Consider the following 19,577-nt stretch of genomic DNA (forward strand, 5'->3'; position numbering starts at 1 on the left):
ACTGACTCCACTAAGATAATAAGATATGGAATAAGTAATTCTGAAGTGAATATCATTTTATATACCTCTTCACCTGACTGGTGTCATAATAATAATTTTCTGAAAATACTGCCATCTTAATGGAATTTTCCATCAAATCTGGAAAGAAAGTCAGGTCTGTTTACTTAAATTTTAGCAAACTATATGGGGAAATGGCAGTCAGACCATGTTTTTCACTGGGGAATACCAGTCCAGAATTCAGATCCAAGAAAACACATTTACCTCCAAATAATAATGATCTTGATGTATAATCTAAATCATAGTCAAGAATTCGATATGTAATATGTTGTTTATAAAATACCGAGACATTAGTCAAGTAGGCCCAACTCCTACCCTCATTTATGGAGAAAGGTCAGTAACAAAATGCAAATTAAATATACGTAGCATATAATCATGGACAAAAGCCAGCATGCAATAAAAATTAAATATACACAACAATAACTTAGGAACTAAGTGGATACACATGCACCTATAACTGAATTAATAATTAACTGACTTAATTGGATATTACATGATATGGTACATAATTTGATGGAACTTTGTGGATCTTGACCATCACACTATAGCTGGGTTTCATGTATTAATATTATAGTTGTTGTATTAGGGTTTAACGCCATTTTTCAGCACAAGATAGACTATACATGGTGGCCAGTATAACTGGTGGAGGAAGAGCCCTGGAACACCCTGGGAGGAAACACCAACCCATTAGAAGCTGTTGGCAAGTTTTCTCACATACCCACTTTAGCCGATCTTGAGACTTGAGCCCATGCCGACAGAGGTGAGGTGGCAGTGATCTGGAATGGTGATTGCTTTAGACCACTAGGCCACTCGGGGCCCCAACATTATAGTGAGAATCAAATTAATTGTCTATGACAAATGTACATGTTCAGTAAAATGAACTTAATGAGCATTTGTACAAGTCACAAGCTGCATGCGGTGAGAAGCATATTTTGTAACAAGTTTTGTACATTTAGTATCGCATGGGCACAAATTTATGATTCTGTTTTATCACATTGTGGCAAAGACTTTGTGTTACTTAGTAATGTTGCTAGATGTCATATGTGACATGGGATGGATGCATACATTGTTACTTTTGTCTGTCCATCACACCAAAGTAAAGTTTTGCATTCTGGTCATTTCTTGATAACCTGATACGCGAGGTATTTAAAGCAAACATTTTGAATTTCATGACAGAAATTGCTTACCATGGTTTAATTGAAATATGGAAAATTTTCATTGAGATTACAAATATAAAAGCAATCTCAGCAATAACCGCACCAGTGGCATAGTGGTTAGAGCGTACGCCTCGGATGCGGGAGGTTGGGAGTTTGAACTCTGGTTGAGTCATACCAGAGACTTACAAAAATGGTGCTAACAGCTGCCTCACTTGACACTCATCATTAAGAGGTTAGTGTTAGGACTGGTTGGCCTGGTGTCAGGATAATGTGACATCGTGCTGCATGTCTGTGGCATGATTCCCCAGTGCTAGACATCACTATAAACTGTCACACTGCAGACATTGTGGCAATATGACAGAAAAATTGTTAAAGCTACATTAAAAATGTAAATCACACACACACACACACACCTCAGCAGTACAAGTAACAACTTAAAAGCAACATAAACCAGGTGAACATTTAAAAAGTTTTCGACTTTCAATCACAAAAAACATGAAATCAGTATAATTAGTATATTCAGTTTTATGTGAAAATTGTGTCTGAGGTTTTTAAATGCATGTTTGTGTTTGGTGACTGACTTCAGAATAATGTGGTTGATGTGCAGATTGCAACATTGAGAAATATAGGATTGAATGTCCCATTCATCATGCATTGACAGTCCATGTTCCCACATGAACAGAGATGGACTAGTTAATTCACTTTTGACATTTTCTTTCATGATACTTATAGGATGTGCCATTTACAAGTTTGTCGGTTGGTTAAATTGCCAAAATTTGTGTGACAGACCTGGAAATACATTTTTAAAATACGGAAATGAGTCTGTCAGACATTGCCAAAATTTGTGTGACAGACCTGGAAATACATTTTTAAAATATGGAAATGAGTCTGTCAGACATTGCCAAAATTTGTGTGACAGACCTGGAAATACATTTTTAAAATACGGAAATGAGTCTGTCAGACATTCAGTCAGTCAGAGGAATGTATGATTTAAAATAATTAAAAACATTTTTCACACTATGGGTGTCAGCACATGAATATTAGACCTGATCAAGGTGATGAAAGGAAAGAAAATATAATATTCATAAAAACAGTATTATAGAGATTATTTTCCTTCAGCCAAGGACAAGCCTTATAATACTGAATTATTTACTGCATTTTCAGTTAACATTTTCCTTTTTTTTTTATACTGCATCAAAGCTGCACAATTTTTTTTAATTCACAGGCAGCTTGAGACTGATTGTTTCTAAAATAAACTCTAATTGGAGTTTCTTTATGATAACAGCATTTTAGAGTATTAAAATATATACCTAATTTATGAAGATGAAATGTTTTGTTTTTATCTTCACTCTTGTGACCAGATGGTTTGTTTACATGTGTATTTCCAGATTTCACTCTCTGATTTTTATAAACATTATTTCTCCCCTGGGTAAGTCATCTTTGTTAGCCAAGGTTCAGAAAACTCTATCTACACCTTGGCATATCAAGCAGATATTTCTGTGCTTTGGGTCTGTGAATTTCATTGGATGCAGCAGCAAGCGGCCACATCCAATAAAAATTAATTTGTTCCAATTTGAACACTGTTCTACATGAGACAAGGGGAGCACATAACTTGAATGGACTGATAAATAAGCACTTTTCAATCACTGGTCCTGGTTTGTACAAATATCTTTCACTCAAATATACCCGAAATGGCTTTCCTCTGGTACATAGTCATACTTTACATTTTAAACTTAAAGTATCCTTTTTAGGTCAGTTTCCATTTTTGGCAGATGTACAATGCACCATGCTATTGGTTAGTTGGTGTTACATACTAAAGGAGGCAAAACATGAAATCCAATAGATGTCGCTAGGACAAAGTACCGATATAGCTGTTTAATATGCCAAGGTATAGATAGGGTTATTGGAATCATGGCTAGTGAAGATGTTAATTTTAATATTATGTGAATAGGTGAAACCAATCTGATAGTGATTCAGTCTAAATTCAGTAAAGATGAATAAATCAGATTGTTTTAATTTCATATGCAATTCATGTTTCTATTGCTAAAATGTCTTCTGTATTCATATGATTCAGATGATGTATCAACTGTTAGTACTTGTATTTCAGGCCTCAGACCAGGCCTCACTTCAGGCCCTGGAGGCCTTGATGAATGAGTTCTTTGATGGCAGAACTACAAACAACAGGAAAAGAGAAATAGGTATGAACTTATTTAGAGCCAGCTTTGAATAGTGGTAAGTGGTGTTCTAATATTGGTGATGACGACCATGTTTATGATGATGATGATGATGATGCTCATTATGATGACAACTGCTTTATAATTTTAAAAATGTGTGTACAAGTTTAGGTTCCTTTTTAGCTCTACTTGTCACAGATCAGAAAAAGAGCCTATGTGATGATCTTTTATCCATTAGTACAAGCCTCCTAAACTACTGGGAGGATTGCCATATCATTTTACAGCACATTCAAGAGCACAACTTTGCTGTCAATACTCCTAAACTACTGAGAAGATTGCCACAGGACTTTACATTCAATCCAGGGTCTAGTTGGTCCTGAATGAAAATGGAGTCCCCACATTTATTCAGTATGGTCACCATCTTCAAAAATCTTTTGGATACTACTCCTGAATGGATGGTCATACTGACATGGAGTTTTCATGTAAATATTTCCTGTGATGTCTTGTTGGTCCTGGACGAAAATAGTGCCCATATGACATCTGAAAATCTTGTTTTTGCTACTCCTTTTGAATGGATGGTCACCATCTTAAAATTGTTATCATTGCTTCTCTAGAATAGTTGGTCCTATCAATATGGTATTTCCTGTGAAGACTTATGACGTCTAGCTGATCTGAAATGATAATGACGCCTTTTGGACACCCATTATGGTTGACATTGTGGCCAGATTAATCTTACCACTACTCAGTATTAATGGGTGGTTGTATCAGTATAGGGATTTCACTCTAATACTTCATAAATGATGTCTGTTTGGTCTTATAGAATATGGTACTGATCTGACTTTCAATATGGCCTAAATAACACCATCTGAAAATTTAACAAATTTTCTTGAATGGACTGTCACATCAACATGAACTTTTCACTAAATGACTTAAAAATATCTACGTGATATTAAATGAAAATTGTGCCAATTAAGCCAACAACAAGGCCGCTGAATCTGTTTGTTGCTACTTTTCCTAAATGGATGTGTCATAACACTTGGGGTTTTCATCAAAAGATGTTCATCTTACATGCATTATTGCTGGCATTGTAGCCATCTTTTGAATCTCCATATAACTACTTCTCGTCAGTGGATGACCTTAGTGACATAGGGGATTTCACTACAAGACTTCTTATCAAAATAGGTAGTGCTCTGACAGCCCAAGTGGCCTCTTTGGTGGCCATCTTGAAAATTGTGCTATAGCTGATTTTTCTGAACTGATGGTCATTTCAGCATAGGGTTTGGTTACGGGACTTATATAATAGACTGTTATAATTCTAGTTGGTCCCAATAACAATGGTGCCAATCAGACCTCCAACATTATTGCATGGCCATTGTGGCCAGATTGAAAATCTTGTTCTTTCAACTCCTTGTTGAGGAATAATTATATTGGCGCTTGGTTTGAACTAGAAAACACACCCATTATGCAGTATGTGTAACACGAAAATGATACTCGTGTGCCCACCCCTCATTTGTCCAGTTTTGTAAAAATTACTTCTCAAGAACAAATGGCTTTACCAGCATTTAAAGAAACTGCTGCCTTATGACAATATTTAGCTATTTATTTGTTCCTATAATAAAATGATGCCAGTGTAACATTTAAAAAATGGCTGCCATGAGGACCATCCTAAGATCTTTCTATGCCACTTTTTGTCAAAGGTGATTTCACATAAACATTAAAGCAATATGTAGCTAGTTCTCATGGTTTTCATTTGATTGCCAACATGGCACCATAGTCATCTAAAAAGTCTTATCATAATTCCTTTTGCATGAATGGTGGCATAGACGAGTGGTTTTTATTTAAAAAAAACTTATTGCAGTAATTTATTGCTTCTAAATGAAAATGTTGCATATTAAACCACCAAATATATTTATACTTTTTTTGAAAGAGTTTTTAAAACTCAGACCATTATGACCCTTGGATTGTGTCAGAGGCAATTTTTGTGCTTCATTGAACCTGTTTTGACTAGACTTTAGATTTAATCACATTCCAGTGAACAAGTTTATAGTCCAGGGATGGTCCTGGCTTTTAAAAAGCTGTCGCCAAAAACATCGCCAACCTCAATATTTTGTCGCCAATTTTCAAAAAGTGTCACCAGAACAAGTAGTGTACATTTTTCCAAGTGTTAATTTAGTCTTTTAATGTAACAGGCAATGAAAATTACAAAAGATGGGTTAGTTAATACTCTAATTACAACAAGCATTAACAAAATGTTACAAAGTGTTACATGAAGATCCGTTGCGATCTTAGGGCTGCCTACTTGTTGAATGCAGTTTCAAAGTCTAATTTTTCACATCTGTACATGCTGATTCTCATGAAATTCTCGAGAGATGAGATGCAGAGTTTATTTCTGATGTCAGTTTTTATGAGGTTCATCTTACTGAATCCACGTTCACAGTCCACAGTGCTGACAGGTGACACCAGTAGTCTATCAGCAGGTCCTCCCCCCCCTTGGCTAGCTTCACAAAGCTTGTAGTGAATTGCTTCCTAAATCCCAAGAATGATCACTGAATGCTGTATAAATTTTCAAGACAAGCAAAATAGGATCACCATTCCCACGAATGAAACTTACACGAGTCAACACCTGGCAATATTGTACCGTATATATAAGCATAAATTCACACCCAATTTAGGGATTCTTTCACTCCCGTATTTTGAGAAATAAATAATTATTATTAATTATGCAGAACTTGTTGTTTTGTTTTTTTGTTATTTCTTGTTGCAGAGTTTAAGTCTCTGCAGCCGTAACATGGCAAAAGGAAAAGATCAATGAGTGAAATGCTGCACTGGCGACAGATATAATTGTGATTGAGATTTTTTGCATTTGCTTTGTATTTATACGCAGTAGTCGGTACTTCAAAGGTTATCAGTTTTCTATGAAGGTTCAGCAAAACAATTGTATTGGTATATGTAAAAAAAAAAAAAAAATGGAAGGATTGGCCATTCAATTAATTGTATCTGTTCTATTCGCGTCTTCAGAAGTCGGACAGTCGTAGGTATAGTTCGGTAGCATGATTGACTGTATCACAGCATACAGTACTCAGCCCAGATGTCAGCATAAGCAGATTATGATGTAACAATGCACTGTAAAGATGGGGTTGTCAATACGAACAAAGGATGATTAAGGATCGTTTGTGTAACAGATAGATTCCTATGCATTGCTTAGTCAAGTGTGTGGCTTCCTTTCGTTCTCCTTTATAATGTATCCAGTCCAAATCCACGATTGTATGTACAAATTAAATAACCAAAAAGTCTGTCGCCAAAAAGATCGCCAGATGGGATATTTTTGTCGCCAATAAGGAAAAAAAATCACAATTTGCGACATTGGCGAAGCCCAGGACGATCCCTGTAGTCTCAGAACCCAGACATTGATTTTAAGATAAACTTACATGCATTAAGGTTTTGGCTCTACTGGCATGTAAATATAATACAAACAGGTATGAATTGTCAAATCTTTAGCTCTATAAGACAAAAAAAATCTTGTCCGTCCATTGGCAAAGTTTGTTAATGCTAATCTTGCTAAACTACTCTTTGGAGGATTGCAATTTTATTGTACACACACATTTATCTCAAGAACTAGTTGATCCTAAATGAAAATTGTGACTTCGTCATCCAGTATGGGGTTTTCACTAAAATATTTTATATTTGGTTGGTCCCAAATTAAAATGTGCCAATTTGACATCAGTATGGCTACCATAGTGGTCATCTTCAAACTCTTTTCATCCTACTGAAAATCCTACTGAATAGACCTTCATACTTCTTATCATGTTGGTGTGATCCCAAATTAAAATAGGGCCAATCTCACGTCCATTATTGCCACCGTGATGTTCATCTTGAACATTTTGTTATTGCTACTCTTTCTTAATAGATGGTAATATTGACACGAAAGATATATAATGATGTCAGGTAGGTCCTAAATGCCAGTTAGACATCCTGTATGGCCAGCTTGATGGCCTTCTTGAAAATATTGTTACTTCTCCTTATCTTATTGACATGTGGTTTTCACTAAATGAAAATGGTGCCTCGAAAAACTGCCAGTTTGGCTGCCGTGATGGTCATTTTGAGAGTCTTGTTACCGCTACTCTTTCTGAGTGAATGATTATTTTGTCTTGGGTTTTGCAATAAAAGACTTCTTATGATGTCTAGTTGGTTGTAAACGAAAATTGGTGATGATCTGTCTTCCAATATGTGGGCCATGGCAGACATTTTGAAAATCTTGTTATTGCAATTTGTCCTGAATGGATGATTTTACAAAAAGATTTATTGTATATCTAATTGGTCCTAAATGAAATTAGAGCCCCATAGATGCCCGTTTCCTACTTTGATAATACCTAGTTGATCATAACTGATTATGGTGTGAATTAGATCTTTAGATAGTGACCATCTTGTTATGTCTGTTATTTAATAGTTGTACAGACATTAGAATTTCACAAACGACTTTTGTTATATGTAGTTTTTTCTAAATGTCATTGTTACTGATCAGACATGCAGTTTGGCTACCATGATAGCTGTTGTGAAAATCTTCCTGGAGCTACAAGGTTTGCATAGTCCTTGAAAACTTAATTTATTTGAGCCTGCTCCTTGAAAACTTGAATTTTGATAAGGCTATTTTTTCTTGAAAACTCTCTGAATTTGTTTGAAAACTCTTTGAATTTAATAAAACCCATGAGATCCTAGAAAGCAGATGTAATGATATAAAAAAGGATTGTTTTGATTGAAAATAAATATTAATAAAGATGAAATACTGTTAATTCCGAGTTCACTCATTTTTATGACAATCTAGCAGTGGATTAGTTTGACAGGGGCACAAGTAAATGATGCACCAGCACACTGGCTGAAGTAAACCAGAAACCCACTTTTTTCTTGCAGTATATTGTTGTTCTGTATTAAAATTATACTAATTTAACCAGCAGAATAGGGGCCCCAAGTGGCCGAGTAGTCTAAAGTGCTCGCAGTTATGGATTATTGTTGTCACACCTCTGTCAGCGTGGGTTTGAGTTTTGGGTTCTTCCAGTGTCTGTATGTGAGAAAGCTTGCCAGTAGCTTCTCATGGGCTGATGGTTCTTTCAGGGCTTTTCCTGGGTTCTTCCTCCACCATTTATACTGGCCGCCATGTATAGCCTATCTTAATGCTGAAAAATGGCGTTAAACCCTAAAAGAGCAACAACAAACAACCAGCAGAATGACTGCCTTGATGGTCATTTTGAAATTCTTTTATGGCTGCTTTTGAATATATGGTATTATTGACTTGGGAATGTCACATAAACACTGATAGAGCAATATGCAGCTGGTTATGAATAAAAATGGTGCTCATCTGACCTGTAACAGGGTATTATTGTGGCCATCTAGAAATTTTGTTATCATTACTTTTGTATAATGACCTTATTTAAAGAGGGTAATACAATTAACTAAAAACTAATCTACCTTGAGGCCCTCAAAATTGGGCATGACATAGTCTGTTTATTAAAACACTTCCTGCAGTCTTGAATAGGTTCTGAATGAAAATGGCACAAATGTGACCAACAACCTATCAGCACATTGGAAATGGGTTTGGTAAACTGGATGTAATTGACCTTTATGTGAAGTCAAAGGTCTTTGCCTTCATGTTAGTGTCAAATTACTTGACTTTGAGCTTTTAACTGTGAACATAACACAACAAAGTTTGAACTGATTTATATAAAATTTAGTCTGTGAATATATTAGAAGAATGCCTTGACTTATGCCGTTTAAATAACTTTTGTCTTCTTCATGCAGAAATATTAATTGTACATTTAACCAAACTTAGCATGTCGGTATGTTTTGACATTGTCTTGGACAAGTTCATTAATTTTTGCATGCATGTAATCAGGTTTGAGGTCGATGGTCATAACAAAGATTATTATACTGTTTTTATAGGTGAATTGTGAAATGTTAACATGTTAAGGAAATGTTTTTGTTTACTAATTTTTTTATGTTGGATTTGGCATCATATGATATGGTTTATAAGAGATAGTTTATGTACTTAGCTATTAATAAGGAAACAATGGCAGAAAAATATTTTTATTTTGGATTCCTGGAAATTCTCAGTGCTTTTGAGGGACTCTTATCTTTTAATCTAGTTCATGGATAGATCTGACGAATACACTGAATTATACGACTTATTTTGTTTTTGTTGAAATATAGATTTAACCAAATTTAGAATGTGGTTATATGTTGATATTGTTTTGAAACGGGTTCGGTGATGAATCCATGATATCAGGTTTACAGTGAAAGGCCAAGAAAAAGTTTTACACAGCATTTGTTGCAATGTCTGATGATTATCAGAGATGGTTTCAGTACTCAGCAGTTAAGAAAATAAAAGATCTTATGTTATGACTCTCAGGTCACAATCTAAATAACAAGAAAAAGCAAAACTTACAAGTTTTCTCAAACTTAACAAACAATTTAATTATCAAAGTATTTTTGAAAATATTTGAGGAACTTGCAGTTTTATGAGGAGAATCCACACTAGTCCTTCTGTTAAACTTCTAAATGAATGAAAAGTTCCTTATAAATTTAAAGACCCAAAAATGTACTGGTCCTCTAAGAACAGTGATGTTGTTAAATGGAGCTGTCCAAAATACCTTCAAATAATTTATACAGTTACATAATAATATTATAGTCTAAATAATGAGCCCTTTCTGTTCCCACAGAACAATCCAAACAAATGTTTTTGTGGTCATATAATATCTAAATACAACATAAAATACGTCTGCAGACTTACAACAGGAACACAATAGGTGGGAATGACTCCAAAATCAGAATGAAACTGATTGCTTAATTCTCTCCTTATATACATCATATATTGCGACCATATTTTGTAATACACCCCATGTAACAGAATACACTACTCATTTGCATCAAATTGGCTTATTCACATGACTATGGGAAGTTACAGAATTATTCTAGAAATGTAGAAATCCCATCAGCCAGTGAGAAATTAAGCGATAAGTGCCATTTAAGTCATATTATTAAGATTAATATTAATAATTGCCAGCACTTACATAAACATCTATTTATAGATCATATGCAATATATGTTTCTAACAGACTCTTGTCATGTAGGCAAAACTAACTAAAGGTTTTCTGTACACATTACAGCCATGAATAAAAATTAGATAAAATTATGTACCAGGAGTTACAAAAAACAGAGATGTACATAACACTAATAATAGATTCCTTTAAATTTGTATCAGCCAGTGGTGCTTGTGTCATTTGTACTTTTCGTACAGTAGTGCATCTGTCTGTCGTGTACTTTTCGTACAGTAGTGCATATGTCATATGTACTTTTCGTACAGTGGTGCATATGTCATATGTACTTTTCGTACAGTAGTGCATCAGTAGTTTGTACTTTTCTTACAGTAGAGCATCTGTCACGTGTATGTTTCGTACAGTAGTGCATCAGTCGTTTGTACTTTTGTACTTTTCTTACAGTAGAGCATCTGTCACGTGTATGTTTCGTACAGTAGTGCATCTGTGATTTGTTAGTTTTTTTATGCCAGAGCTCTTGACCACTTCAGTTTTTGTAAAACTTATTTTAGAACCTGTAGTTAAAAGCTGGTTGTCTGGCTGAGTTTTGTTAAGTTAGTCAGTTGCTTAGCTTTGATTTTCAGCTGTTCTGGACAACTGGACATTAAATTTTGTTAATACTCAGCATAAAGGTGGATTGTATTATGTTATGATGTTATCTATTCATCCATCCCATCCATCTATTCATCCATCCATCCATCCACTACCAATTTTGTTTGTGCACAAAAACTATTTTCATAGCAGTAATACATTGCTCATCTGTGTTTTGTAGCATTATGCTTTTTCATGACAAACACTTTGATGTGAATACATTCTCCCACAGAGTGTAAATTTTCGGTACCATGCAATCCAACAATGTACCTTGGTAAGGTAGTGTGTAGAGCCGTCGTCTTTTTCAAGGACACCATACAGGTTGGATGTTAATACTCCAATTCATGAAAGAAATCTGCCTTTAGAACCACATGTACTGCATATAGTGGTCTTCCATTTACAGTTTTTCTATTGAGAATATCTCAGTATTATACTATCGATTCCATAATTAGTAATCCATGCCAGTAAATTATTTTATCCCTATCAGATTTTAAATCTTTAATGGTCATCAAGTAAATCATGTATCCTACACTTTTTGGGGTTTGGGTCAATTTTTATTTCTGAAATATAGAAGTTAGATACACTTAGTATTTAACAGTGTAATAATTACTGCAACAATAAGAGACTAACATAATCCTCTCTCTTTGTTATAAATAAGAATGATATTACTACAAAATATTTTAGGCTTTTATTGCCATATATTTATAATATCCATGTGGTGAATAAGCTCTTGCTCTCACTGTAACTCCATGTGTGTTGTCATTTTTTTTCATTGATGGAAAAAGGAAAAATAAAGATAAAATGGATCTTCAATTATTTGAGCAACGTATCTATCCTGTCAAGGGAAGCATATTACTTCCTCCTACATGGGAGGTAGTGCACTGCTCCCAACATTTTAAGGTTAGAATGTCTTACCTCTCAGAGGAGAGATCAGCAATGCTCAAAGGTCATCTGCCAATTTGTTTCAAACATACGCATCCCTTATTAAACATTAACACAAGTAGATCTCTTCATCAGTAAGGTTCACATTGCTCATTAAGATGCTGCAGACACCCAAAGAGGAAGTTCTCTAACTCACCTTCCTTTCCAACTGAACAAAGAGGCGGGACATCTCTAGGGCCTCAAACCCTCTCCTGCCATGTATTCCTCTCCCAAACATACCCATAGTATTCATCTAGGCCTTTTTTCAGAGGTCTGATCAAGCAGGATGGACAATGGTTGGGTCTTTTCTATTGTGAGCTAGGGTTACTGACTCGCTCAGGTACAGCCCCCTCTATTAAAGACATCTATTTGTTTTCATCAATCCAATCTGGTGAAATAGAGGGAGGAAGTGCACACCATTTTTGCACAAAGGAGCAGTAGAAATGGTCATGTGCTGGGCCTCCCTTAGAAATATTTTTCTTTGCATCATGAAATTCACCAAATTTATATATTTGGAGCCATTTTTCAGCCACAGGAGTCATTTTATGCCATGATGCAGGGACTTCAGTATATGTGTAAATATTATAATATTATATGGGCCCTATTTTTAATATATATATATATATATATATATATATATATATATATATATGTGTGTGTGTGTGTGTGTGTGTGTGTGTGTGTGTGTGTGACAGTAAAACAGTTTTTACATGTTTTTGTTACATTTCAAAGCACAAGAATAATTATTAATAAATATAACAATACCATTGTATACACTTAAAGTTCATGTATAGCATATGAAAAGCAAGAACAAATAAGAAGAATGTTTCTTTGTAACTGATAATTCAAAATGCTGCTTAGTCTTTATGAACAATGTCACTGACGCGTCATCAATATCCACCTTATTTTTTTTTCAGACCATTTTTTAAATGCATTACTGAAATAAAAATTCTCAACACTGGGCCAGTCAATATAAATTCTCATTAATTTTTTCAGAGTAGACATAACCATAGAATTTCCTAAGTTTGTTTTGATAACAGATTCTAGCGAATGAACCACTTCTCACAGTCTGGAGTAGAAATAGGGACAACAAGTAACCTGGTAGCTGCCTCAGATTAGCCATATATTAGCCATAGAGGGCTCTCAAAACTCACTTATTTGGACTGCAAGAACAAACTTAAAGATCTAATAATGTTTCCTACCTGAAATATTCTCAGCATGTTTTTTTAAATATTTTTTATGTATTTTTAAAAAAATGTTTTTTAATAATTTCATGGTGTTTGTTTTTGTAATAATATTATTATGTGTTTTTTTATCTTATAGGTGTTGTCTAATGTTGTAAAGCACTTATGCGCTATACAAAGTCCTCATTATTGTTATTATTATTATTATTATTATATTCTTTGTGCTTAATACCAACTTGTTTTATAAAGTAAGCTTCTTTTTCATTGATATAAGCGACTTGGCGCCCTTTACAGTCAACGACTGGCATCCTTGTAGTGGCATCATGTGTTACTCATTTAAGTTCAGACCACAAAGAAAGTGTTACCTAAGTAAATAATCCCTAAAACACTAAGCAGTTACACGTGTGTCTCACGCTCACAGTTTGCAATAAACATAAATTAACACGTGCAAATGACACTGAATCTTTTTGCTGAGCTGTTCAACAATAGAGTATTCCCAGGTTATTCCTTATTTCCTACTTGTCACATTTAATTTCTTCTCAAAACCAACTGACAGCATGCAGTTAGCTGCAATCATGTTCGAATAACGTCTTATTCATCATGTACTAACATGATCCACTGACTCCCACAGATAGTGAAAATATGTATTAAGTAACCCGCGTCCCTTATATCAATAAAAAAAATTAAAAATTACTTTATAAAAATTTGTTGCCAGCAGCTTCTGCCAGTCAGTAAAAAATAGTGCCACTTTCAAAATTCTTTTACATTAAGCAACAATGTGAAGCCTAGCAGAGGCCCTGATGTGTGTCATAGCATATCTCTGTAACCCCAGTAATCATGGTTTAACGAACTTCTCGACCTGCTGATCAATTGACCCAGGTCTCCACTTCAGAGGAGGAGTTTTATGTCACAACACCAGGAATCCCGCCGCCACAATAGCCCACAGTTGTCCAACTTCACGCTTGCTTATCTGAAGTGATCTCTGGGCCAGGTTGATGTTCAGTATCTATTGTCAAGGGCTATAGTGCAGTTTCCAAGAGACTTAAATTCTCTCAGGGTCAGACATTTGGTTCTGATGCACATTTTGCTTATCTTATTAAATAATTTGTGCTACAGAGGCCTGTCTCATGCTCTCTTGTGCCCAGGTGGAATATTATTTTTGCTTCTTTAATGGTCTTTCACCAAAATTCACTATTACTCTTTGAGTGAGGCCTACGTTGCTCTAGCCTCTGTGAGAAGATAACAGTGAGGTTTATGCCTGATCTTCAGAAGCAGGCTGTGGCCAGTTTATTGGAAATAACAATTCTGTTTCTCTCCTTTGTGAACAAGGATTTTTAGGAAAAAAATCAGTTACCTTCAGAAGCTCCACTACATATAGAAATCCCAAGTGGCCCAGAGAGTACAGTATTCTCTTATGAAAACATGGATCTCTCCATCATTGGTGAGTACGTTCATTTCTCTGGTTTTCATCCATTATAATGAGAGAACAACTGCCTATCCGCATGACAATTTCATCTACACAATAGCAGTGTGTAATGTATTGCTGCTATTAAAATGTAGTTTTTTGTGAGTGCGTGTGTGGGATTAAACTAATTTTAACTCTTTAGTACTTACCCATCACTATTGTTGAATGTCCTCCTCGTCATCTATGAAAAATATGATGGTTTTTTACACTACCTAAGCCAGATGCATTGTTGGATTGCATCATTCTGACAATATCCATTCTGGGAGATGCATTCACATCAAACAGATGGTGGTTTTTCAACACAAAAGAAGTAAGGAAGAAGCCTATTAATTTGGGGCAAAATCTCCAAGATAAAGGTCACTGTGACTGAAAGAAGAAAAATGGTTTCTGCACAGTAACATTACTTCTGCATTACAGACTTTTGTGGCTTCCTTGCACTTGGGTAAAGGAAGGAGCTTGTTAAATTTTGGGGTCAAAAGGTCAAATGTCATTGTTACTGACTGAAAGAACAAAAATAGTTTTGCATAAAACTTTCACTTAATGACCATATACCTTCACCAATGTGAGTACACAACTAACACATTAGGTAAGAAAGAAACCTGTTGATTTTGGAGTCCAAAGATCAAGGTCATTGTGGTTCATAGGTTAAAACATTTGGCAGGATAACTTTTGCCCAAGTTCCATGACTAAATGTTGTGGATGGCTTGTACATAGAGTAATAAAAAATTTTATTCTCTGGTTTAAAAGTCTGAGACCACAGTTGTAAATCTAGAAAGAAAATAGTTTTATTCACATTAAGTTTAGCATGGTCAGTGACTGCATCAGGAACTGTTAAACAGTTTGTGTGTTTGCAATGTGTCACTCGTACTCTTGTCTACCCATGTAGAATGTGTTAAGTTTTACTCAGATTTTATTGCTGTTGTCATGCATGAACAAACATAGGCTAATGTCCACATTTTCAGTCATATATTTTATGGTTTTGTCTCTTGTTTCTGTTGGCACATCATTACACAAAAAGGACACAGTATGTTAGTGGACCATGTTGGTAACAAGAAAGACCATATTGTCTTTTTCCTTTTTTGCAGAAGAGATTTTGGAGAATTTCAGCCAGACAAGAGATGCCTGGAAACATAGTCTGTTCTACATGGCCAACACTCACAATGAGTATGTCATGATGTACTGCATGACAGTCATTGAGGTAGGTTCTTTCACAAATGAGCTTATTCTGGCACAGACTTGTATATGCATCTTAAACCTGCTTCTTTGAATTAGATGATATTTTTGTTTCAGGCTTAGAATGTTTGAATAGGATATATCATTTGCTGTAAAAAAATATTGAAGCTGGTTTTCTAAATTCAGAGATTCCCTGACCGCTTTACTAGAACATAAACAACATTTCTCATTAAAAGTGAAACGTACTGAGGATATTGTTCTCTTCTCTGTCTTGGGCAAATAGCCCAATATTATTGTACAAAAGTTAATAAAGAATTTTAGGAGAAATCTGAAAATTGTAATGAAATTTGGGCCTGAATTTGCCCTTAAATTTTACAATTCTAAAAATTATTTAATTTGAGGACCTAAAATTCTTTGAATTTATTCTGAAATTAAAGTCTCCCATACATCTTATACTTCATCAGTTGCTCATCTCTCATAGACAATGACCTGGTTCATGTTTTTCAGTTTTTATGTATATTTGGTACCTTTCTCAGTGTAAATGACCTGCTCTCTTATAGTAAACTAGTGTAATGTAATAGTATTTTTTCTTGGCTGTGTGATTGCCTGTAATATTTATTAATATAACAGCCCAGTGTGATCATGTATGTACATGACACCTTTATCATTTACCATAATCAAGCTCATACTAAGTGACTTTTTGCAGTTGTACAATGAGTTGTTCTCATTGATTATCTAGATATTAATGCACTGTACCACCTTTGATTGGAGAGGTTGTACAAAGTCAGATATGCATATTTTGATACTCCATGGTAATGTTTCTGCTGTTATATGCAGTTCTTATGCGTACAGTGTATTTCCATTGTCATTTGTACATGATCATTCTGCTGCACCATTAATGATGATGAATAACTCCCAAGTTGTATCTTTATTCATTAACGTTTTTTTTTATCTTGCAATTGCCATAGTTTGTGCCCTTAACATGAATTGTAACATCTACATTCAGTATTGCAAGAAAATATTGAAATTGCTGTTTAAGTTGTTTAACTATATCTTCAATCAAACCTGTCCTAATGGTCACCTGTTTGTAGCAGTCACCTATTCACAACAGTCATTATAATTCCTCCACTCTGCATATTTCCTTTGCAAACATCTAGGTATAATTGTCACCAGCCTTCTGCTGTCAGCAGCCAGGTGTTTCAAAATCACCAGTGTTTTCTGTCTGTGTTATGTGGTCATTGAAGAGTATCAGCAGTGATTAATCAAAGTGTGCATATTAAACTTTTGTTTGACGAGCAAGGCATTATTTAGATAAAGGCATATCATGTGAATTCATGTGTGGACATTTATATTTTGCCTATACTCACAATACTTAAGTCATATTGTCAGCCTGTTTTAAAAGTGTCCATATGTTGGTTTATAAAGTGAGGCAGTTTTTAAGCTTACAAGAGGACCTCTCCAGTGGCCTAGTGGTTAGAGCATCTGCCTTGGATGTGGTAGGTCATGAGTTCGAACCTTGACTGAGTCATACCAAAGACTTATCAAAATGGTACTAACAGCTGCCTCGCTAGGTGCTCAACATTAAGAGGTTAGTGTTAGGACTGGTTGGCCTGGTGTCAGGATAATGTGACTGATGATGCTACATATCTATGGCAAGATGCCCCAGTGCTAGAAATAACTGTAAACTGCCACAATACAAACATCATAGCATAGAAGTATGACTGAAAAATTGTTAATGCTACATTAAATCCAAATCACACACACACACAACTTACAAGAGAGGGTCAATGCAATTTCTTGGCAGGATGGTGGGAAAAGTAGTAGTTATTGCAGCAGAATAGAAAGTTGCTTTTGCAAAAGTGTGACAGATTTAGCTTGATATCTTCAGTAAATTAAAGTCATCTCCAATAAAAAGTTAATCTTTAAGAAGAGATAAAAGTTATATTCCTTTTCATTAGGTTCAGGGGTAATTCGGTATTTAAAACTTGTCTGTTAAGGTGAATGCAGTTTTGGCTCATGTTTAAAAAAATAGCCATTTATGTCTTTTTTTGTATGCCCAGTTCATCACGGGCCTAAACATAAAATGGACGTCTTTTGATCTGGACAAGTTGATTAACTGGCTAATTGCTTTTGATGTTTGAAGAGCTGTTTCCAAGCTAAATTTATACAAGCTGGCTCTTGCATAGCTGCCAACCCTCACGAATTTGGTGTGAATTTCACGACTTTTTCAGCGATTCACGGATTCACGCCGTAAGACAAAAATTCACGAATTTTCCGATCCTCAATTATTTTAAATCTTTAATAAAATAACCGATTTCCCATTAAGCGCTAGTCGTGATATTCGCAGTTGCCGAAACGGTCCGGTACCGCTGGTCATGATATTAGTAGATCTACAGCTGATTAGTACAGTTGGCCCGGTCGCAAGCATTTTAGCCTATTTTAATCTATATATATAAGAGCAGTTTTACAAGTGCTTTTGAGAGAAACTGGGGCCTAACCGGAAATTTGATCTGCGCATGTGTCAAAACACTGATTCAAGTTACCGTTCAGCATCGCATGTAAGATTTTGAAAACATCTTCACCACCAAGGAAAAAGAAATGTATTACTCAAAAAGTGAAGTTTAATTTGGAATATATCAAAAATTGGCCGTGCATTCTGCCATTAAACATCGATATTCATTCATGCTTTTTGCACTCAGTGTGCCATCGCAGAGACGATGTAAAGAAGAATGTCGGTTGCAAAATACACGTAGAAGTTGGGAAAATTAAGAATTCGCAGATTTCAGCTCTGGAATATTTTAAACCATTGGCGGAAGACCCGCAGGCTACCAACGCTTAAACATTATTTGTGAGTTTTCTTGTGTCGAACACAATGTACCTTTATCAGCTGGAGACCATGCTAAACATTTGTTCTGACATATGTTCCCGGACTCGAAAATCGCTTCCAAATTTTCATGTGGAAGAACCAAAAATGCTGCAGCTCCTGTGCATTCCTCACAGCAACAGTGACAGCGAAAGAGTATTTTCTTTAGTGAGGAAAAATAAGACAGACTTTAGGGTCTCCTTAGCTGCAGAAAATTTGCCAGCAATTTTAGTCCCCAAGATCAACCAGCAGGCAAGAAGTCGGAACTGTTTTTAGTGTTTAGAAAACAAATTTACGATCAAGCAGTTGAGGAAGTTCAAGTCTGCCATAGTATCATGTCTTGATAAATAAATATTTCTGTATATATGTAGTGTTTTATTTTTATTTTGCGAACTTGATATAGTGTAGTATTGACGGTCGGAGTAGTCAGAGTGGATGGAGTTATTGTCATGGTATTTTTCACGAATTCATGTCCAAATTCACGACTTTTTATCCCTATTTTCACTAATTGTGAGCCTGGAAGGTTGGCAGCTATGCTCTTGTAAGAGTCATTTATTTTGGAGTAATATTTAAGCTGCCAGTCAGTAGTGAAATTAGTGTTTGTCATGGTGGACAGAACAAACACAACCATATTTGCTGGCCTCTAAGTTGATACTGTTTTACCAGGAAGTCTGTGGTTCTTATTCGCCAAATCAACTTATGTCCTTCAAATAGCTTTATCATATGTTATTTAATGTTTCATATGAAGAAAAAGAAATCCTAAGAGATTTTATACAAAAAATTATAGGACCTGACAATGAGAAGGCTTTTAAAATATTTATGTGATCAACAGTATTACAAGCAAAAGATGTAATTGCACCAAAGAAACTTGCACTAGTAATCATTTTTGTTTAAATTTAATTATATA

General features: G+C 35.1%; 1 protein-coding gene across 1 annotated transcript in view; it reads left to right on the forward strand.

The window, feature by feature from the left end:
- Positions 1 to 19,577, forward strand: part of LOC149803008 (exportin-6-like) — a 142,767-nt gene that overhangs the window by 5,011 nt on the left and 118,179 nt on the right. Inside the window, exons 2-3 of the mRNA XM_089952548.1 lie at positions 3,322 to 3,412; positions 15,720 to 15,832. Coding sequence (XP_089808674.1) covers positions 3,322 to 3,412; positions 15,720 to 15,832 — 204 coding nt within the window. The remainder of the gene's footprint in view (positions 1 to 3,321; positions 3,413 to 15,719; positions 15,833 to 19,577) is intronic.

The sequence above is a fragment of the Sinohyriopsis cumingii genome, chromosome 3 (assembly GCF_028554795.1).
Source record: "Sinohyriopsis cumingii isolate HCF-2022 chromosome 3, ASM2855479v2, whole genome shotgun sequence".
Classification (NCBI taxonomy): Eukaryota; Metazoa; Mollusca; class Bivalvia; order Unionida; family Unionidae; genus Sinohyriopsis; species Sinohyriopsis cumingii.